Here is a 23,903-nt window from a genome sequence, read left to right on the forward strand (position 1 = left end):
AAGCCAGGACGAACCACAGCCTACAAGCAGATAATGTTACAAGTCCTATTATAAATTATATTGTGTTGATATAGTTAAAGCCCTTCCATTTATCCCTCCAAATCAGTAAGCCAAATTCAGGACACTTGTCTTAAAAAAAAAATTTTTTTTTTTTTAAGATTTTATTTATTTATTTGACAGAGAGAGAGAGATCACAAGTAGGCAAGAGGCAGACAGAGAGAGAGGAAGGGAAGCAGGCTCCCTGCTGAGCAGAGAGCCCGATGCGGGACTCGATCCCAGGACCCTGAGATCATGACCTGAGCCGAAGGCGGTGGCTTAACTCACTGAGCCACCCAGGCGCCCTGGACACTTGTCTTATAAAAGACAAAGTTAGGTTACAACTTACCATGCTCAATGATTTCGACTAGACTTCTGAGATGTGGCAAGATGGCACAGCCCATAAGAATAGCGATCTGCTGAACAATCTTAATACCAGTGTGTCTCGCTTGCCAGGACTTCTTGCTTTTACACACAGCTTTTAAGAAGGGCAACAATGAAGGAATGCCCAGGGCAGAGGCTACAACAGCAAAAGCTCTAGCTGTTGTGTTACGGACATACTCATCCATGTTATCAATATCAGGTCTCATGGTAGAGATCATAGTAGCCAGACCAGCAGCCTAAAAAGTCAAGAAATGAGGACAGTCATAAGCTGATAACATTAACCCTTAACTTTTTTTTTTAACCCTTAACTCTTTATATAATGAAATAATTCCATCAATGAAGACAAACTTTCTTCTCTAGAAATACAATGTAAATACCTTTGCCAAATTAGAAATAATCTCTCGACCTTCCACTCTGGCATAGTAATCTTCATCAATCAACAATGGTTCAATGACCACGAGGATCTGAAAAAGAAAAAGAGCTACATTTTTACACCAATTACTAATGCCATACTCATGTAACAAAATTATATACATATAGAAAAAATGTATTATAGGCCATTTATGTAATTTAAACACAGAAGTGTACAAAACATGTTTTACTAGGAAACATAATTACCAGGACTTTATTAATCAAGGGATGAATTAAAAATTGTAACTATGCAAGTTCAAGATATACAAAGACAAATATTAAGATAAAAACTGGGGAGAACTATTAAATTACTTTTTTTTTAATTTTTTTTTTTTTTTTAGATTTTATTTATTTATCAGAGAGAGAGGGGAGAGAGCGAGCACAGGCAGACAGAGAGGCAGGCAGAGGCAGAGGGAGAAGCAGGCTCCCCGCCGAGCAAGGAGTTTTTTTTTAATTACTTTTTTTAGATTTTATTTATTTATCAGAGAGAGAGAGGGGAGAGAAAACTGGGGAGAACTATTAATCACACAGATTAACAGTCAACATTTTAGAAGATAGTAACTTATACATCAATCTCCATTTTACAATTCTAAGCCATTATTACCACTAGCAGAAAGATGGATCCTTAATGCTAAACGGCGTGCTACCGACACACATCTTTTCTCATCCTAATGTTATATCAATAAAAGCAAATGAAAAAATATGAATACAGGAATCCATTGTAAAAATGACAAAAAGTTCCTTCTATATATATATATATACACACATACTTGTATATGTGTAATGTATGCATATGCAAAGAAAAGGGTCTCAGGACATGTAAATTTAATACTGGTTAACTCAATGTCTTGCAACGGGCTGAAATTTCCCTTTATACTATGAATGGATGCCTCGGCTATTATTATGTTTTCAGAATTTTTAAAATTTCACAAATACAATAAGCTGGTTTTAAAAATCCATGAATTCCCTTTATATTAAAAAATATTCAACCAGCAGAAACACTACTTGAGGAGAACAAACCTTGTGCACATATGGTCGAACTAAGTCATCAAGTTTGTATAATATTCGATCAATAACTTTCACAAGTAAATGACGCTCCTGATCCTCAAGTGTAGGAGACATCAGGAGAGGAAGAATCTGATTAAACAAAGGACCAGCTCCAAATTCTCGAGCTTTATCAGTGATCTGACGCAACGCGGCCTGGGGGAAGAAAGGGAAGAGCGAAAGCTGTAATCCTTTACACTGAAGCTTCTGAACAAATTACTCCATGATTTTCTTTAACTTGATATTTTTAGTGTCAACTTCAGAGCCATCTTACACAGAGTAGTATGAGTACATTGCCATCAAATTACTCTGAACTCCTGTGACAGAAGTTCAATGTTTTCAGTTAATTCAAAAAAGCGTAATAATTTAGTACGATAATGGAGCCACAGGGTGTAATAAAAACTCCTCGATTTCCACTAAAGCAATGCCCATTTTCAGATTATATGGTATTATGTAATTCCTCACATAATTCCACTAATTACCTTAGTGTCTTCAGCATGTTTTAAAGACCCTGAGAACAAAAAGGAGAATCTCATTTTTCAACATCCTTATTAGCATAAATTGTTTGATTAAAAAGCTAAATCCCTCATACTACACACCTTTCTTTCTCTTACACTTTGCCCTTGGTAAAGATGAAAAGATTAATTACAGATTTCTAAACATAAAATTACAGAGAACCTGATGACTTAGTGAACTGGTATTTACCTTTCTCATTGGAGGTGTTCCATTCTTAATTTTTAAAAGCAGTTTCATTATTTTTCTCTCTTTTTGCTCTTCTGGACTAAGTGTTGATTCATCAACATCAACCTAAGAGTAAACAGAGAAAATGTAAAGGTAGATTAAGATATTGCAATTTGAAGTCCTAAGTAAAAAGTAGTATTTTAGTTCTGCTATTACCACTCACCAAAAGTTTATCAAAGTACTGAATATCATCGGGTTTTAAAAATGGAAGATTTCCAGATGGTTGGTCATTAACGCTTTTCATCGTCCTATCTTCAGTTTGCATGTGGAAACCAGTCATGCCACCCAAAGGTGTTGGAGTTGCTGTCAGCTTCCGAGCTGGAGTTCGAATAGGAACATAACCAGCTGGAGGGGGAAGTACCTAGTACAGTTAAAAGACAGTTTAGAATTTTCTTGACTTTATAAAATAAAGTTACATTATTTTACATAAGAACACAATAAGTAATATTTACACTAAGTATCCTACAGTTTATTAGCTAGACACTTCTTGCTTGGAAGCAAGAATTAACACTGATCCCATCTTTGGGCTCTTATGTTTAAAATCTGTTATGACAACCATTCATATTTCTGACCTAATTGAAATATAAATTAACAATATTAGGAATGTCAGAAAATGAGGTACCTAAAGCAGGCTTACGATATTCTGATCACTTTCAAACATTAACCTATATAAACAAGCTGATGAGCCGACAGGCCATAAATGGAAGTAAGTTTACAAAATGCAAACAGACCGTTAATTTTAATAAAATGAAAAACCATTAGAATAAATCTCTGCACTTTTTTATAAAAGGAATATTAATATTTAAGTTGAACAAAAATGAGTTAAGTGTATAAAACTAAATGCATAAAAACCAAAAGTAAAATATTTACCAAAGCCCTGTAAAATACACCATTTGATTAAACCAAAAACTTCTCCTAAGATTCACGAAGATTTTTCTCTCCTACTGATACTGAGAAAATCATGACTGCAGCTGAGAAGACATTTAGGCAGTCAACAGTAAGTTGTAGAACATCTATTTCCATAGCATTATGCGAAGGCTATAAAATTCATGCACACTTAAAACACTCTAATATAAATCTAACAAGGTGAAAAACAGACAAATACAAACTCTTAAAAAGCAGCAGGCACTGGCAACATAAGGCTCCGGAAAGGCCATCTAGATGTCTTATGTTCCAGTTACACGACCACAGGCTACCTTTAGACCAGCAAATGGTTCCTGAGCCCCGGGTACTTTGAAAATTTTGTAATTTAAAATAAACTTCCAGCTGCTATGGTAAAGAGAATATCCTTTGTGCTTATCTGCAATCCAGAACTTAAGTACACAAAATCTTGTGAGGCACAAAGTAAGACTGTGACCAAGTGTGAGCTTCAATCTCCAACAGTTGATGAACTAAAGCCTCAAGCTATTCCACATGAAGGCAGCAGTAAGCAAAGTACAGTCCTAGAAGTCCTTGTAATTTCTCACCTTCCAAAAGTAATAAAAGCTTCATGTCATTCATTTTTCTCATCTCTATTACTTTTTGGAACTGAAATATACTTGGAAATAGCTACAAGAATGGAACAGCAGTAGTAAATCTAGGCAAGGCCAATACAAACTTGACCAATCAATTTCTTCAAAAAACATTTAAATGAAGTTCACCTCCTAAATATCACCAAACCGATACTTGTTATTACCTTGTATCCTTCTGGAAACATAGCATCTAATTCCTCATCAGAAAGTGGGCGATTTCTCTCATCAATTTCTCTTTCCCACCGCCAAGCCTGAAGCTGTTCAGGAGTCATACTCATTATGTGACCTACCAAAAGAGCAAATTTCCATTACAATCTATAGTGCATGTCTTTATCATTACATAGGCCCTTGGGATATAAGACAGTTAATATCAATTATAATTTTAATTGCTTCATATTATAAAATCAAACCAAAACTTTTTAATCCAGTTATTCTTGCTAAAAGTAGGCATTAATAGCAAACAGAATACCTAAGAGGAAAAAAATTCAAAATACTTCCGGGGGGAAAAAATTATTTCCAATGGGAGATTATCTACCTGGAGTAGGGGTAGCCATGTTCATGGCTGGTGTGCCAATTGGTGTCTTTCCAGGGGTCAGAACAGGAGTGCTTCCACCCATCTGACTGGCTGGTGTTTCATCCCAACGTGACTTTCTTTTACTGGCTCCAGGAGTTGGTGTTTCACCAATTGAATCTCCACCTCGATCTGTTCGAGGGGTCTCAGCCCATCCACTACCATGTCCAGGAGTATCTTTAAAACAACAACAAAAAAAAGGAAATAAATACATTTTAACTACTGTTAAAAAATTACTGTTTATTCTCAAAAAGCTAACATATTAAAACTAGTCAAGTTCAAAAATAGGATATTCTTAAAATTGAGACCCATTTAAAGTTTAAATTTTTTCATATTTATCCTTCTACATTATTTTTTGTTTCTTTCCCACTAATTACAAAAACACAGTAATCACTGAGGAGTAGAGAACACCACAGTATTTTTTTAACCAGGCACAAAGGCCCAACCCAGAAACAGCCACTTTGTGCATCCTGAGCTACTTCTGATTTCTCTATACAGTTGAGATTACGCCCCATGTCCAATTCTAAACTGCTTCTTTCCTATGTTAAGCCCTCTCCCATATCATTAGAAATCCTTTATAAAATTTTAGTGTAACAGATGTACTATTAAATCTTAACTTCTGGGGCGCCTGGGTGGCTCAGTGGGTTAAAGCCTCTGCGTTCAGCTCAGGTCATGATCCCAGGGTCCTGGGATCGAGCCCCACATGGGGCTCTCTGCTCAGCGGGGAGCCTGCTTCCTCCTCTCTCTCTCTCTCTGCCTGCCTCTCTGCCTACTTGTGATCTCTGTCTGTCAAATAAATAAATAAAATCTTTTTTTAAAAATAAATAAATAAATAAATAAATCTTAACTTCTCACAGCTAGTCTCACGAAAAATTAATAAAACATGGCTTAAAACAGTTTACACAAAAAAACACTAAGAGATTTGGGCAAATTTTTATAGATAGAAAATAGAACAGAGGTTCCCAGGGGCTGGGAAGAGGAGGGAATGGGGAGTTATCATTTAATGGGTATAGAGTTTCTGTTCAGGATGATGAAAAAGTTCTAGAAATGAACAGTGGTGATGGTTGCACAACACTACGACTGTACTTTACACCACTGAACGCTACACTTAAAATGGCTAAAATGGTACATTGTATGTTTTCAAGAAGGGAAAAGAATTGAGGCATATGATCTCCTTAGTTCTTTATCCCCAAAGCGACTGATTATTTGCCTTTCTAACCCAGGACTAGAGATGTGAACAGATTTCCTCCTATAAACATATCATTCATTCATTCAAGTCAGTATCTCACCCAAACACAAACCACACCAAGATTCCAACAGAAGTACCTCTTTCTGTTTTGGGGGTCTCATCCCATCTGTTTTTACGAGCACTCGAAGTTGCGCCTCCATGGCCTGGTGTCGCATGGCCAGGTGTGTCCCCACGTCCCGGAGTAGCAGCTCCCGCTGGTGTGTGACTAGGTGTAGGATCCCATATTTTTGAGCCGGGGGTTGCTCCAGGGGTCTCACTTCCCTTTGCACGACCTGGTGTCTCATCCCATCTTAAGGAAGGGGTATGTCCAGGGGTCTTAACAAAGCAAAAGACACTTGATTTCATATACCTACACAGCCACATAAAAATTCCTAGAAAATTTCTACCAAAAAAATTGCAAACAAATGTTTTAGTCTTATTCTGTATAAATGAGAGTAAACTGTCCTGCTTAAGAGATACCTTCTTCATAGCAAATATGTCTGACTAAAAACAATGTAAAAATAATGTGAAGCAGTGAAAAAGCCCTACCTTAAAAAAAAAATGTATTTGGGTATAAGTCTTGGATATATCATTAGTAGCTCCGTAACTCTGAGAAAATCACTAAACCTTCTCTATCTAGATCTGAGATCAAAAATGTCAACTTTAAATTACAGCAATGTTTCCCAAACTGTGCTTAGAGACATATTATCTATGAGTTTTCACTAAGATACTATTTTAGTGTTTCTGTTCAACTTCTTGTGTGTTTAATTAATCTAAGTATGTTTTGGATCACCTGGGTAATCATCATATAACTAGATATTGTCAGAGAACTTCAAACCCTGAGGTTTACAGTCACATCTGTACTATTCTCGAACTGATGCTGACAGGACTAGTGAAAAAACCATCAGAAGTAGAGTGAAGTAATCAAAGCTCTCCCATTATCGTTCGAATGGAGACAAGGAGTAGGTGATGCAAGGCATCCGACAGCCCGTGGTAACAGAACTTGCACAGTGCAGACAATACAGTATCAAAGCAGCAGGTGCTTCAGTGTTGGGCAAACAAAATTTGTATTTAAGATGGTGCAGTATTCCACAGGTTTTACAATACACTTTTTTAATTTAAAATCGGATGCTCTGGGCGCCTGGGTGGCTCAGTGGGTTAAGCCGCTGCCTTCGGCTCAGGTCATGATCTCAGGGTCCTGGGATCGAGTCCCGCATCGGGCTCTCTGCTCAGCAGGGAGCCTGCTTCCTTCTCTCTCTCTCTCTGCCTGCCTCTCAGTATACTTGTAATTTCTCTCTGTCAAATAAATAAATAAAATCTTTAAAAAAAAAAAAAAAAAATCGGATGCTCTATCCAACACAAGAATTCCATTTAGCTTTATACTTGCAAACTGCATAAATACCACAACAAATTGAAGGCTCAATTTTTTTTTTTTTTTTTGCATTAAGAAGATTCTATGTATCATTCAGAGCTGAGAAATTTTCAATTAGGTGAGTGAAACAGATAAATTGCTCAAAATTTCCTATTTGGCAACTGCTTCTCCTGCTGATCCGGTAGGAAATAAACTCTTCGTACTATCCACTGTAACTCCCACAGTCCTGATTTAGGATGGAGCTGTGTTAAACGAGCACAATGAGAGAAAACAGCATCTGAAACTCTACAGTTTTATAAGACAAATTCTCGTGTCTAGTTTTCATGAGCATACAAATAACAGCACAAGTTTCTCTTTCCCAGTTTTTAATACTAGCATTGTCAATTACATAATTAAATTTAGTAATAATTAGGGGTGCCTGGGTGGCTCTGGTCACGATCCTAGGGTTCTGGGAGCGAGGCCTACGTCAGGCTCCCTGCTTAGCAGGCGAATCTGCTTCTCCCTTTGCCCCTGCTTGTGCACTCTTGCTCTCTCGAATCAATAAATCTTTAAAACAAATAATAAATTGAATAATAACATATTCTAGAGAACCAAATCTTCTCACATATCAGCAAGCAAATGGGAACTCCTCAAGGTCTACCTTAAACTCAAGTGTGAGGAAATTATTAGGTTTATTATATCCCAATTCTGGGTTTGGGAAAATACTGCCATGGTGTGTAAATAAATCTGCAGTAATCTTATACTAAAACAGTGACCTTAGGAGGTGCCTGGCTGGCTCAGGTGAAGAGCATACAACTCCTGATGTCAGGGTCATGAATTTTGAGCCCCACACTAGGTACCGAGATTACTGAAGTAAATAAATAAATTATTGACGGGGGTGGCTCAGTGGGTTAAAGCCTCTGCCTTCGGCCCAGATCATGATCTCAGGGTCCTGGGATGGAGCCCCGCATTGGGCTCTCTGCTCAGCAGGGAGCCTGCTTCCTCCTCTCTCTCTCTGCCTGCCTGCCTCTCTGCCTACTTGTGATTTCTGTCAAATGAATAAATAAAATCTTTAAAAAAAAAAAAGCTCTCAAGGAGATATTCTTCTTCTGAAATTTTCTCTGGGGCTAGAGGGGATAGAGAAGTACTGCTTAATGATTACTGTTTGCTCAAGGTAATGAAAAAATTTCAAAATTAGTGGAGACAGTTATACAACTTTGTGAGTGTAATTAATGCCACCAAACTGTACACTGTAAAATGGTTAAAATGGCAATTTTATGTTATTATTATTATTTTACAATTTTGAAAAAGTTTAACAAATAAAACAATATAAACAATCCCCAAACATGTTCTCTAAGAAAACGAACTGACTAAGGTAATGCGGTAGCCCTACCCACGTGACACCAGTGGTCAGGTGGTTCAATTATCCATCTCGAAAATGAAGATCACTATACTGTACTCAACCTCCACAATGTGACATATTGAAGTATCTATTTTAATACTCCAGAAGGGACGTTCCTTTATTCCAGGTTATGGACTGAACTGTGTCTTCCCCCAAAAAAACTTATGTTGAAGCCCTTAACCACCAATGTCATTTTATCTAGAAATTAGGCTTTTAGTGAGGTAATCTGGTTAAATGAGGTCCTAAGGTTAGGGCCATAACCTGACAGCACTGGTGTCCTTTGGAGAGACATGAGACCTCGCTTACTCTCTTCATGCACACACAGAGAAAAGGCCACGTAAAGACACAGCAAGAAGGCAACCTTCTATAAGCCAAAGAGTACTCTAACCAGACATCAACCTTGTTGGCACCTTGATATTGACTTCAAGCCTCCAGAACTGTGAAAAAAATCAATGTCTATTGTTTGAGCCACCTGGTCTGTGTTAACTTGATGTCAACAAGAGTAGGCTAACACACTCCATGTGGGACAGAAAATCCAAAAATAGTAACAATCGTCATTAAAAATGAAAATAAATTACCTCTGCTTGATCCCAACTTGACAGCTTTTTGGGAGTGGCACCAGGAGTCTGATCGGCTGTTTGATCCCAACGCCGTTTTCGTTTTGAGGGAGGCTGAGATGCTGCTGCTCCATTGACAACTTTTAGTTCTCCAGCTTTAGCTTTTTCTGCTAGCTGCTGCCTAATTTCTCTCTAAAAATATTTCAACAGGCATTGAGTTATCTCCAAAACCTTCTTAACATATTTTCATATAATCAGCAGTCATTCAATTTAATGTCATTGTCTTCCCTTGTTCTGCTTTCTATGCTACTGGGAGTCCCACCTTATTTCCCTTTCCTTTCTGTATTTCTAGTTCTATAACTGTCTTTCTGAACAGAAGATGAGCACCGCTGGAATTTGTAACACAGAGCACCCTACTTTAAAAACAGTGAAGTAAAATCTTAAAGAGTAACGCTTTCATTGAAGAAATTTCATTTAAAATTCACATACGTAACAGTTCAGACTATGTAGTAAGATAGAAAAGTGGCTAAAAGCAGAAACTTAAAAATTATAACTATGTATATCATATACAATGTAGTCATAACAAATGTACATTTAATTTACCCCATGATTTTAAATAAGGTTCCATTACCGCACTTATTCCATGTAACACATTACATATTTGTAATAATGTTATGGAGGCTTACTATTAAAACAAAATGGAGGGGTGCCTGGGAGGCTCAGTGGCTCAAGCCTCTGCCCTTCGGCTCAGGTCATGATCCCAGGGTCCTGGGATCGAGCCTCACATCGGGCTCTCTGCTCAACAGGGAGCCTGCCTCCTCCTCTCTCTCTGCCTGCCTCTCTGCCAACTTGTGATCTGTCTGTCAAATAAATAAAAATCTTTAAAAAAAAAAAGGAGCTATCACCGCAGGTAAGAATCCTTCAGAATTCTCTACCCATATCCAAACTGAATCTTATTGAAGATTTTAGAAGCTTTTCAAGGAATGATTTAACTATATGACTTTTCCCTCAGCCATCTGTTTCAGACACACACCACCAATCCTCCCCCCAGATATAACCACAAGATAAATGTCTGTGTATAGCTACACATATATTTACATGTACGTGTACACACCCAGACATACAGCCAAAGGGCCAAGGACTAGAAAAGGATATAGAAGTATGAAAAGTTTAATTTGGGAGGAGACAGAATTTTGGGTAAGGTTTCTTTCTCAATTTAATTTTTATTAATACTATTAAAAGTATTACTTGTGCAACAAATAAAAAGGAAACATAAAAGTCTCTCAACCTGAAATTTCTTTTTACATTCTTTCACAACCACCAAAATAAAAAAAAAATCACGCTCACACACCTCTTCTTTAGTTAAATGCTGTTCTCGCATTACATCCATGTAAGTCCTAGCGTTCATTTTAGGATCAGGGGTCTTCCCTCCTGCAGAAAAGAACAGCAACAGGACAAGAGTACAATAAATAAAAGATAATTAGGTTAAAATGATTTATCTGCCCTGCTCTAATGTTATGTTATTGCATAATCATTTAATTTATTTTTTGATGGAAAGCTTTAATAATTATACATCTTACTTTTTATTGAGTTTGCTGATCAATTTAACCTGTTTGAACACAAACATATCTACAGCAGTTTAAAACAAATATTTTAATGCATATAAAAACAAAATGACAGCACAGTTTAGAGTCTTCAGAAGTGATGGGTTCCTGGGTTGCTAATCCGGAATACGTACACTTTCGTGCCTTTGTCTCCATCAGCAGTTCTGACTTCAAGCAGCAGAATAGAAGCCTAGAAAATTATCTCTTTACCATTAGTAACACTTTGGAAAGATATTTATATTCAAAACATTACCTGTTGCAAGCTGTTAAAATCCTGACTACAAATAACTATATCTAGAGAAGTTCTCCATATAACGTTCTAAAACAGTTGCAGTTTAGAAAATCTGACTTTTAAAATACACCTATCATCTTACTCTGATGTCATGTTACTAAAAAGGGCTTCATTCTTTTTAAGCTTCGTTGACCCAAAAACATTTTCTTAGAAAGTATAAATTACAATCGGAAACATATTACTTGAAATATATTACTTCTACCAGTTATTATGTTGCACACAGAAGAAAAGTGGTGTACAAAGAGATGTGTTAGTCTCTTGGTTCAAGTTTCAGCATTTGCTTTCAAACTTCAAAATATCTTAAAGAAGCCCAAACAGTATATAACAAGATTCACAGAGGCACACTATGTTTTAGAAATGTGATAATTAGCTATACCAGTAGTATAGCATCACAATTTAGGAAAAAATAATAAAATTCCAAGACATTTCCTATGCTGAAGATCATGCCCAATTGATAGTGTCATTCTTTCTGACACTAGCTCTGATAAGACTTCCTTTGGAATACTTTTTCACCATAATCTAGAGAGGATGTGTTGAACTGCACCCTTAAGAATGCAGACAGGACTGGCATATAGCAGTACTGCTGTAGGAAAGAAATTAAGGACAGTTAGTATGGGCCTGTGAATTCTGACATACATGTTTAAATCAATTACAATTATGCAAGTAAAAAAAGAATATCCCTACTAATTCATGCAGGCTGAAAGTCTAATTTGTAAACCTGCAGCAGAATCTAATTCTAAGAAACAGGCACCTAATTTTGTTTTTGAAACTCACCTGAGGAAAGCTTCCATCAGGCTCACTATGCCCCTTGTGCTGACCTGCACACTAAAATTAGCAAAACAGACTCCACTATTAAAAATATCAAAGTCTTTGTATACATACTTTTGTTTTAACTTTAAGTATGCTTAGAGCAAAGTAGGTGCATTTACTAAACTATATTTAGAGCAATATGAGGGGAGCTCTAATGTGAGAAACAGTTTCTCAAAAGTAACAAGCCCAAAAGTCTAGGATTTGGAATGAAAACTTTCAATAGTTTGAAAGTATTTTGAGCAGAAAAACACATTTGTTCCAAGTATAGAAAGCGTACCCAAAACAAAAGTAAAAGAAAAACCTTTAACCCTTTGCGTTTCTATGGCATTGGCTCATTATTTTCTTGTCCTTCTACCTGGAAAGAAAACTTGCATTATAAAGATGAAGAATATGGCATCTGTGACTTCAACCAAATCTATATACATATCTATAATAAGGGGGATTTTAAAAAAGAAAAGCAAATTCATAAGCATGCCAAAAAAAATCAAAGGGCTAAAGACAACTTAAGACAAATAAATTCCTGAAAACTTATAGAAAAGTGGGAAAGAATTACCATCTGCAAAAGGATCAAGACGCTCTGGGGATATTATCATGGTCCTCCTGTGCTTTTTGTATTCATCTTCCCGGTCAGCAATCTTTGGAGGTCGGTGCTCAGCGAATGGATCATACTGAAAAGAGGTAGGTTTCATTTAACAACCACTTTATTAAATAGCCAAAGAGAGTATGTAAAAACCAGAACATGAGAAGACACGTAAAAATGTTTAATAAACACCTACTAATGAAAGAATTATCTTCTATCATTTCAGGATAAATATTAACATGAAATAATAAGACAGAGGGAAATGAGACAATATACATGTCCACATCGTTCAACTCTTCACGAAATGATTACATTTTTTTTTAAATGAAATGATTACCTTAACAAAATAAATCAGGTTATTACTTCTAATCCTCCCAATCAACTCTCATCCAGACATTCCAACAACTTGATTTCTAAACTATGTGAGCTTCCATGGGAATTGAGACATTCAGTTTTCCTTAGCTGAATAAACTCTGGTTTTAATTTTTAAAAAGGGGCAGGAGGGGAGAAGAACAAAAGGAAAGTCACCTGTTCTGTTGATTGTGGTATATCATTAAGCAATGCCACAGGGGCATGATATCCCGGCTTCTTCTGACCAAGCAAACTTGTAGATGATGAGTAGTCATCGTCATCCTGCAATGAAATGCCCCCAAAAAAACATGAACAGACATTTCTGCAAAGCAGACATCCAGATGGCCAACAGACACATGAGAAAGTGCTCCACATCCCTCGGCATCAGGGAAATACAAATCAAAACCACACAATGAGATACCACCTCACACCAGAATGGCTAAAATTAACAAGTCAGGAAACAACAGATGTTGGCGAGGATGCAGAAAAAGGGGAACCCTCCTACACCGTTGGTGGGAATGCAAGCTGGTGCAGCCACTCCGGAAAACAACACGGATGTTCCTCAAAAAGATGAAAATAGAGCTACCCTACAACCCCACCAATTGCACTACTGGGTATTTACCCTAAAGATACAAATGTAGTGATCTGAAGGGGCACGTGCACCCAAATGTTTATAGCAGCAATGTCCACAATAGCCAAACTATGGAAAGAGCCTAGATGTCCACTGACAGATGAATGGATAAAGAAGATGTGGTATATACATGCACTGGAACACTACTCAGCCATCTAAAACAAAACAAAACAAAAAAACACCCAAAATCTTGCCATTTGCAACAATGTGGATGGAACTAGAGGGTATTATGCTGAGGAAATAAGTCAATCAGAGAAAGACAATTATATCTTGCTGATATAAGAAATCTGAGAGGCAGGGCGGGGGCTAGGAATGAAAAAATGAAACAAGATGGAATTGGGAGGTAGACAAATCATAAGAGGCTCTTAATCTCACAAAACAAACTGAGGGTTGTTTGGGGGCAGGAGGGTAGGGACAGGGTGGCTGGATTATGGACACTGGGAGGGTATGTGCTAGGTGAGTGCTGTGAAATGTGTAAGCCTGAGGATTCAAACACCGGTACCCCTGGGGCCAATAATACATTATATATTAATAAAAATTGTTAAAAAAAAAAAAAAAGAAGAAGAAGAAAAAGAAATGCCCCACCAAAAATTGCAAACAAAATGTCAGCAGTTAAAAATTAGAAAGAATAGGGATGCCTGGGTGGCTCAGAGGGTTAAGCCTCTGCCTTTGGCCCAGGTCATGATCTCAGGGTCCTGGGACTGAGCCCTGCATCGGGCTCTCTGCTCAGCAGGGAGCCTTCTTTCCCCTCTCTCTCTGCCTGCCTCTCTGCCTCCTTGTGATCTCTCTCTGTGTGTCAAATAAATAAATAAAATCTTTTTAAAAAAATTACAGGGCGCCTGGGTGGCTCAGTGGGTTAAGCCGCTGCCTTCGGCTCAGGTCATGATCTCAGGGTCCTGGGATCGAGTCCCACATCGGGCTCTCTGCTCAGCAAGGAGCCTGCTTCCTCCTCTCTCTCTCTGCCTGCCTCTCTGCCTACTTGTGATCTCTCTCTGTCAAATAAATAAATAAAATCTTTGAAAAAAAAATAAAAAAAATAAAAAAATAAATAAAAAAAATTACAAAGAATATACAGATTCAACATAGTATCAAAAGACTAAATGGCAAAGTGGTATCCAAACCTTTGTTCATAAAACTTGCAAACACCTTTCGTTTTCTTTCAATTCATAAACCTTTTAAAGAAATTAAATTTAGTTATCTTTAAAAAATGCTAAACAAGGAATGATTTCTATGGAGCTAATTAAAATAAAGTAGGTATAGACTAAAAAGCCTGAGCATTTCATTTTCTCACAGAAAGCATAATGAAATTTGTTTTGGGGGGATGTCTGGGTGGCCCAGTCAGTTAAGCATCTGCCTTTAGCTCAGGTCATGATTCCAGGGTTCTGGGATCAAGTTCCACATCAGGCTTCCTGCTCAGTGGGGAGCCTGCTTCTCCCTCTACCTGCTCCGCCTGCTGCTTCTCCTGCTTCAGCTCCCACTCTCCCTTTCTGACAAATTAAAATCTTCAAAGGAAAAACTTTAAAAAATTTTTGTTTTTCAAATTCGGAAACTGCCAACAGCTTATTTAGAATTCTCTAGTTTCCTGGTTGTTGTTTTAAAGATTTTATTTTTAAGTAATCTCCACACCTAATGTGGCTTTCAAACTCACAACCTCAGGAGTCTCATGCACTACTGACTCAGGCAGCCAGATGCCCCTCCTTGTTTTTTTAACTCGCGTTTTTTAAACATGATTAAACCACACAAATAAAATATAATTAATTTTAAATGTATTTGTCTCCCTAGCAGTATGTTCAAAGACCAATGTTATATTGCTACTTTACAACTAAAAGTAACTCCCAAGACTTAAACACCTCGTTTATTTTATTCAAAAACAAAATCACAATTTCCTCCTTAGCTTCTGGAAACTGTACCACTAGAACTTTAAAATTTTTCTTAAAAGAAAAAAGTGCCAACTATAAAATAAAATGTGGCTTGCATTTAATAAAAACAAGTTTGATAAAATCCATATACATAAAATGTTACTGAATTATGCAAAAAATGAACAGTCACTTCACCAAATGTGGATATTTGGAATGGTCTGACAAAACAAGCTATGGGGACCATATAAAAACACTTTTGGAGGGATGCATTTCAAAATGAGAAGTGGTCATCCTCCAGAGTAACTAAAAAAGGCCATTAGCATCAGTAATAAGCAGCACTCAGTTCTTATTATAATGCCAAAGGGATGCGATGGCTGGGTGGCTCAGTCAGGTTGGGTGTCTGCCTCTGGCTCAGGTCCCAGAGGTCCAGGGATTGAGTCCCACTCCTTGTTCAGTAAGAAGCCTGCTTTCCCCACTGTCTGCTGTTCCCCCTGCTTGTGCTCACTTCTGCTCTCTGACAAATAAATAAATAAATAAAATCTTTAAAGAAAAAAAAAAAAAGATGGGGCGCCTGGGTGGCTCAGTGGGTTAAGCCGCTGCCTTCAGCTCAGGTCATGATCTCAGGGTCCTGGGATCAAGTCCCACATCGGGCTCTCTGCTCAGCGGGGAGCCTGCTTCCTCCTCTCTCTCTGCCTGCCTCTCTGCCTACTTGTGATCTCTATCTGTCAAATAAATAAATAAAATCTTTAAAAAAAAAAAAAAAAGATACCAAGGGGAAAACCACACACAGCCTCAAACACAAGTCAGTAGTCAAAAGTGGCAAGGACAGATGGCTATCTACAATAAAGTCACATCTCACACTGGCTACTCTAGATAGAGATCAGGAGGAACAAAAGGGATTTACTTTATAACAGTTAATGATTTGCAGGTTATTTGCTGGATAAACAAATCAGTTTTAACATAAAGATGCAGAAGTGATCACTTCCACAAGTTTCTGGACCTTAAAGAGGAAGGACACCTTCAAACAGTTTTAGTCTCCAAAAGAAAAATGCCTCAACCCCCCAAGTCTTCCCAGATTAAATAAGATGACTAAAACAGAAAATTCCTTTATATTTTTGTTCATCAAAGAAATGCCTGACTCATGATGCTCAGTAACTCACATCTTCAAGTTCAGTTGCAGCAATTGATGTCACATATCCAGCAAATCGGCTGTCACTTCCACCATAAATTTCCTGGTCATAATAACCTGTAGAATCAAGGCCCACTCCTTGAGCTTCATCAAGAGCTGCCTTCTTGCCTTGAATTTCTCGAATCTGTGCTTCAATATCTGTAAGAAAGTTAAAACAGAGTTTAATTTTCCAAAGAGACCCGAAACAATGCATGTCTCTAGTAGGAATATGGTATCAAACTACTCTTCTAAATACACAAACTTTAAAATAACTATAATACATAAGGAGTTAGTAGAACTATACCTAGTACTGATTTTTAATACACGTAATACATCTCCACCTCAAGAGATAATACTTGTACACAGAAGAGATGTTTACCATTTCATCAACTACAAATTAGAACAGGTTACCAAAGTTTAAATTACTGTCAAATTCTAAACCTTTCCCCAAATGAAAAAATAATACTGTCGATGTTGATAAGGGACCAAAAACAGCAGTCAAGATCATTTAAACTCAACAAGACCAGAAATGCAAAACCAACAGCACTATGGAGAGTGGTTCTTAAGTTAGAATGGGCAACAAACTATCTACAGATTTTGTTAAAATGCAGGAGGCCTGGATCAGACCCAAGTTTCTAAATTCCTAGCAAGTTCTCAGGTGCTGTCCTAAACATCTAGGACCACACTCTGAAAAATAAAATAATAAAGGATAAAGTCTGAATTCTTTACAGCCTAGAATTCAGAGCCCTACAGTTTGACTACAAACACCATGACATTAATTTTATGATTAAGAGTCTGAGCTCTGGAATCAAAATGTCTGCCTTCAAATAAAGGCTTTCTCTACAAATTAATGTTATTTCCCCTCTGTGTCCCAGTTTCCTATGTATTTTTTTTTTTTTTTTAAAGATTAAATGAGAGGCACCTGGGTGGTTCAGTGGGTTGGGCCTCTGCCTTCGGCTCAGGTCATGGTCTCAGGGTCCTGGGATCGAGCCCCACATCAGGCTCTCTGCTCAGCCTGCTTCCCCCTCTCTACCTGCCTGCCTCTATGCCTACTCGTGATCTCTGTCAAATAAATAAAATCTTAAAACAAAAAAAAGATTAAATGAGATAATGAACATGAAGTACTTAAAAGCATTCCATGAATGAATGAACTCTTGCCAGCTAGTTACCTTCAACCAAATTAAAATTCTTTGACACTAGGCACTTAAAAAAAGCTCATTTACTAGTTTGCAAGGACCAAAAGGAAAAAGATTCAAATGGCACAATGCAAATGCCCAACCCACGCCCTCAAAAGAGGGAGAAAACCCGCTGGAGTTCTAGATGGGTGTGGTTTAAAGCAGAAAACGCAGTAACAGTATACAGGCCAAAGCCTAGCCGGACCACATTTTCCCTTGTAAAAGTGGGAGCAAGTCTCAGAAACGCAACGGAACGGAACAGTTTACCACTGAAATTTGCAGCTCCGGTTTGTCATCACTATCAAGCATCCACAGCACCACTATCTCCACAGTTACTACTTTTTTCTGGCATCTCTCCCCTCAAAACTGTTACAGCAGCCCAGGCAGCCAGGGGCCCCCACCATGATCAATCACAAACAGAAATATTCTCAGGTAAGCTGGGTGGTTTATTTTAATATTCTAGTTTTGTTTCTGTTTGACGTTTATTTTTTACAAGTTTAAATCCATATGTGGTCTCTTCCCTTACCCCCAGAATTTTCTGCCCTGAAATACAGAAGAATAAACTTTGGTCTAAGGGGTGCGTGGAGATTAAGTCTTTATTTTTTTCTTTCTGAACATTTGCATTTCTGAAATATTTGAGGCTTAAAAACAAACACTAGATGCAGGGACCACTCTTAAGTAAATAGGTTCTTCTAGCAGACCACAAATACTACCGCCATCAGGATCCAAACAGGACATACCAATGGGTAAATCAAGCCAGCAGAATACTCTGCGGTCTCCACCTCTACAGCATCAGTATAACTACTAACAACCTACACTGAAATCACCTGGGGCCCATGTTGAAAGAACCGACTCCAGGCTTCAGATACATTAAGCTGGAACCTCGAACTGAAGAACCCAGGTTTCTACTTAGCAACAAACACCCAGAAAACTCTCCACTTCCAACCCCAGCTGGTCCTTAACAAAATTTCCCATTTAGGGCAGGTTATACTTTTTTCTAGCTCATACAGAACCACCACCACCAAAAACAGGAAAGGGGTTTTGTTTCCAAAAAACTGCATCATACTATACATGCTGTACAGTTTGCTCTCCCCCTACACACACACACACACACACATAAATACATCATAGTTTTATTTTCCTTTAGTTTTCCCAATCCCAAGTTTTCAGCAGCTAGTCTTTCATCTGGATAACATTTATTCAGGAACTACCTTCATCTACTGAATCTTACCTACTGATTTTATGTAAGGATTAGCAAGAGTTTTCTAATTGCAAAACGACTCAAAAAACTGAATTCATTTGTTATATATCATGACTGGATTCTTAGTAAATAAAATTCAGCAACAAAATACCTTGGGGCTAGGCAGCTTATGATAGTTAATTAATTCTGAAGGGAATTCATTACCAAATTTCTACAAGTTGTATAGTTCAATTTTACGTGCAAACCAGGTGCTGTGTATCTGCTTCAAACTATGGATAAAAAGCCTAAGAAGCTCCTGGGTTTTGTTCATCCACTGTAAACTGCAGCACATTTACACCAACATCACATTATCCACAAACCAAGACAACAGCTTCCACAACTGAGTTATGCAAATGACAGAATTAAAAAAACTAGAAAACTCAGTAATTATTTTAAAAACTATGCATCAAAATATGAAATATGATAAACTCAATAAACTCAAATATTTATACAAAAACAAAATAACTGGGATATTTTGTTTACAAAAATAAACTAAATCTGTGGCACAAATATGGCAAAATACTAAGAACCGGTAAATCTGAGCAATCGATCACACTGGGTTCATTAAATTGTATTTTCTCCTGTACTTTTCTGTACCTTACACTATTTCCTAACTAAAAAGTAACTTTCAATCTATAGGAGTCATTAAAAGTAACTTTTCCAAACTTTGTAAACATTCTGCATCTCTCAGAAAGGAAAAGTTTGCCTCTAATCTCTTATTTTCAAAGCTATCCCACACAAAATGATAGCTACCAGTATGCAGGCATTCCTGTACTTTCTGAAATACAAACCAAAGATGAGCAAGATCATTTCTTACAACAAATGTGTAAGATTTGTTAGCAAAAATAGGGGAAAAAAAGAAGGAACACACCAACTAGAATAACCAGAGGTCCAAAATGTTAAATAAAAGACTTGAGGAGACAGAGAAAGGAGGAAATGTTTATGCTACTCTCTTCCTACTTCAGTTATAACCAGCATGAATAAATCCTCTGTTCCTGACTAATTCCTTTCCAATTCAGACCCCCTGTAGTTGAGATATTCAGATGTGAAGATAAAGAAAAATGGATACTGTCTGCTAGTGACTGGACAAGAAGAGACGGCGGCCATCTCCTCATGGCTACACATAAAAGCTGGCACTCTAATCCACGTGGACCCACAAATACTCCAGTCTTCATGACACATCGATCAGTACTTCTCATCAAGTAGTATTCCAATGCACGACAGCATCCAGGTTGCTTGAACTTCGTAAAGATTACATATAAGGTTGCTACAGAACACTTACGCACAGGTTTCTAAGTAAATATGGCATTTAATAGTACTTGGGTAAATATCTAGTCTTACAGATAGATATCTAGTCTGCTGGGTCTTAAAGCAGTATACGTTTAATTTTATGAAAAACTTAACAAAATCCTTTTGGTGGGCTTGATTACATGAGTCTGAGAACAGAAAAGAGCTGAATTATTCCGTGTAACAGAGGAAGAAACATTTTGAGAGATGAAATGGAAGAAATGAAAACAAGTAAAATGAAGACGAGCTGGGATAAGTGAGATTAGTAAAATACCAGCTATATGATGTTAAAAAGGCGGGGGGGAGGGTGGTAATCAGGAGACAGATATATCTAATGTGGATTTCTAAATTATCTAAATTATCGAAAGCTTCATTTCTGTTCCCCACCCAACCCTCCCCACAACTTGAGCACAATCTATGGAGCGGGAGCATATATAGAAAGAATCTCAGTTACTGACGCTGAAAACAAAATAAGAATCGTGATGGCAGATTTCAAATCTTAAAATTGAAGTTATGGGTTGTCCTTCAAATCCCCAGAGTCGGCAGTCTAGTACTTGTTTAACTTTAACGGGGAAAAAAAAAAAAAAAAAGAGCCTTAGATAAGAAATCAAAGTACTAGTTAGGTGTTCATCTTGTTTTAGGGGCACCTGGGTGGCTCAGCAGGATAAGCCCCTGACTCTTGGTTTCTGCCCAGGTCGCAGAGTTGTGGCCTCAAGCTGGTCATGGCATCAAGCCCCTTGGGGGGTATGCTCAGCACAGAGTCTGCTTAAGATTCTCTCCCTCCCTCTCCCGGCTGCTTGCATATGCGCACACATATGTATACGTGCGCTAAAAAAGTATTCACCTTTTATTTACCAAAGTCTGCAAGAGCCTCAGTAAAGGAGGAGCCCTAAAGGTAAACTATCCGAGAATGAGGTTTTTCTCAAGTTGGTATTCCTATTTTAAGGTACGAGTATTACAGGCACTCAAGCAGAACTATCTCAGACAGAAATAACCACCTATGTAAGAACTGTGAGAGTAGATTCATTGCCAATAAACTTATAGTGGGAGGGGCGCCTGATTCTACAAATCCTTCATCAGACTTCCTTGCCATGACCGGTCCAACCTATGCCTGAAGTATGATTTCAGAACCATGTTCATTCCTAAAGCCAGTAATTTTTTTGCCACCTCCCTTGTTTGTGGGCCTTCAGACATCTTAGCAGCAGTAGTGGTAGGAGAGTCTAGGAGAGAGCAGTGGGTATCCGCTCTGCTCTCTTCCCTGTTCCTGCATACTATGGGAAATTCTACAAGACAAAGGTGCTGAAACAAATAAATTGCAAGGAAAAAAGAAGATGGAGGAGGAACATAAAAGATTTAAGACTAATCTATGTATAGACTTTATTTGGAACTTGAGTCAAATGAACTGGAAAACGTATTTTTTTATAAGGCAATCAATAAAACTGAACACTGGATATTTTGTTGCATTAATTTTAGATGCAATAATTTTTTTTTAAGTTTTTACATTTTAGAGACACACGCTGAAAAATATGGATAAAAGATGCCTGGTATTTGCCTCAAAATAATGGGAAGGAAGAAGGGACCAGAATACAGATAAACAAAAGCAGGCCCATGTTTGTAGCTGTTGAAGCTACGATGCAACATGGGGGTTCATTTCACTTCTCTATTTTTGTATGTTTGCAGTTTTCAATAGAAAGTTAAAAAACAAAAAAACAGGAGCCTGGGTGGCTGTCGGTTAAGCGTCTGCCTTCAGTTCAGGTCATGTTCCCAGTGTCTGGGTTCAGAGCTCTGCATCAGACTCTCTGCTAGGCGGAGATGCTGCTTCTCACTCTCTCTGCCTGCTGCACCCCCTGCTTGTGCTCTCTCTCCCTCTTTCACTCTGTCAAATAAATAAAATCTTGAAAAAAAAAAAAGTTTAAAGAATGTAAGCATGGTTCTCTTAAGTTTTGCCCTTTTTTTCCTCATTCTTTGTTCTTCTTCTAGCCCCTTGAAACCAAGGCCTCTGACCCCACACAACAGAAAAAGAAAAGCTCTCTCTTCTTTGAAATGGAGTCCTCTGCTGGATGAAAACAGAATTTTTTTTTTAGCTCTTTTATGAAATACCTTCCATCTTAAAAGTCCCAATTCTTCTCAATGTTCATTTCTTTTCCTTTTCTAGTTTTATTTATTTTGCTAACTGATAAGGTAAAATCTTAATAAATGTTAATATATAAACATACATTTCCAAACTAAATTTGCTCCAACTACCTACAGAAGATAGATGTCATTATTCGATTGAAATTCCCCTCTTTTTGGAGGGGATTTCTGATCCCAGGAATGCTTCCAAGTATCAGAAAACAAACCCTTCCCTAGAAGATAGACATTAATTAACAGTGTGAGATAGACATTAATTAACAGTGTGAATTAATGAAATTTGTGAGCAGTCCGCTTGGTATCTCAACTCATTCAAAAATCATTTCCGGGACGCCTGGGTTGCTCAGTTAGTTAAGTGTATGCCTTTGGCTCAAGTCATGAGTCCCATGTACCAGGCTCCTTACTCAGCAGGGAGCCTGCTTCTCCCTTTGCTTGCCACTCCCCCTGCTTGTGCACAGCACGCTCTCTCTGACAAATCAATAAATATTTTTTTAAAAATGACTTCCACTTTCCATTTCCTTTAAAATTACAGTACTTTTATAATCAGAAAAAAAGGTGATAAATATTAAAATTACAAACATTTCTGATATAAATACATCATGTGTTTTAAGTGGGAGTTGAGTGTGACTTTAAAAGAACAGTGTGGAACTGGGGGGGGGGGGTCTTTTAAAAGATGGGCAACATCTAACCTTCTGTTTATAATTTAACCTACAACCTAAATATCAAACTTTGAGACAAAACCTCACTAGTCACATCTGATATAACTGTTTAACTGCTCCCCACCAATTCTGTTTCTCTACTGGTTTCCACTTTGCGCCTTTTCTTTCTTCCACGCTCCAGATGTTCATCCAGCTTGCAGCATTTTCTCCTCCTTGATGTATCTTTTTATTCCTCATTTTTAATTGATTGTTTTCAATGTTATAATCACTGTTCATTACATGTCACAGAGGCACAGCCCTTGGATGTTACTGACACCTTAGTCTGGTCCATGTGTGTTACCTATTCTCCCAACAGGCAAAAGCAAGTGAGCAAGGATTTCTCATATATGACACCTTTAAAAGACATCCAGAAAATAGAAAGTATATTCTATATCCCAACTCTCACACTTTTCCTTACACAAAGCTCAACAAGAAAACTATGGTGGTAAATTTTTTAACTGATCACTATAGTATCAATTCCTTATTTATTAATCCCTTATTAGCACTACTTAAATCAATTCTTAATTACACAGTAAAGAAAAATCTAAGCAATTTGCTTTTCTTTTTACTAGCAACTTTCACACTAGAAGACTACAAAACCAAAATATTAAGTATTCTGAACACAGAAAAATAAAAATCTCAGAAAATGAAGTTTACAACGACTATTCCAGACATTCTAAAAGCAAAAATTTAGGGAAAAAACTTTTTCAGCTTTGTGATCCCCCCAAAATCCATTCAAGAGACAGTGGCAAAACAAGCCAATATATGAGATTTTAGGATAATCCATTTTCCCCGTTCCAAGAAGAGAGAGAGAGAGAGTTTCCTCGTTTGTCAAAGTCAAC

The 23,903-nt window shown here is 37.5% G+C and overlaps 1 protein-coding gene across 11 annotated transcripts in view; it reads right to left on the reverse strand.

The window, feature by feature from the left end:
• Positions 1 to 23,903, reverse strand: part of SF3B1 (splicing factor 3b subunit 1) — a 38,374-nt gene that overhangs the window by 10,959 nt on the left and 3,512 nt on the right. For 2 of the 11 annotated variants that reach the window (XR_004288423.1, XM_032354286.1), the window contains exons 2-14: positions 16,524 to 16,690; positions 13,051 to 13,155; positions 12,496 to 12,610; positions 10,588 to 10,667; positions 9,258 to 9,428; positions 6,025 to 6,262; positions 4,663 to 4,875; positions 4,292 to 4,413; positions 2,780 to 2,977; positions 2,581 to 2,682; positions 1,852 to 2,031; positions 798 to 884; positions 386 to 656 (exon numbers count right to left, since the gene is read on the reverse strand). Coding sequence is in view for 9 of the 11 variants with exons in the window: in XM_032354286.1 (XP_032210177.1) it covers positions 386 to 656; positions 798 to 884; positions 1,852 to 2,031; positions 2,581 to 2,682; positions 2,780 to 2,977; positions 4,292 to 4,413; positions 4,663 to 4,875; positions 6,025 to 6,262; positions 9,258 to 9,428; positions 10,588 to 10,667; positions 12,496 to 12,610; positions 13,051 to 13,155; positions 16,524 to 16,690 (2,049 nt within the window). In the remaining 2 variants the exon portion in view is untranslated. Of the gene's footprint in view, positions 1 to 359; positions 657 to 797; positions 885 to 1,851; positions 2,032 to 2,357; positions 2,387 to 2,580; positions 2,683 to 2,779; positions 2,978 to 4,291; positions 4,414 to 4,662; positions 4,876 to 6,024; positions 6,263 to 9,257; positions 9,429 to 10,587; positions 12,611 to 13,050; positions 13,156 to 16,523; positions 16,691 to 23,903 lie in introns of those variants that run through there. The other 9 variants (XM_032354290.1, XM_032354291.1, XM_032354289.1 and 6 more) reach the window with 9 other exon arrangements.

The sequence above is a fragment of the Mustela erminea genome, chromosome 8 (genome assembly GCF_009829155.1).
Source record: "Mustela erminea isolate mMusErm1 chromosome 8, mMusErm1.Pri, whole genome shotgun sequence".
NCBI lineage: Eukaryota > Metazoa > Chordata > Mammalia > Carnivora > Mustelidae > Mustela > Mustela erminea.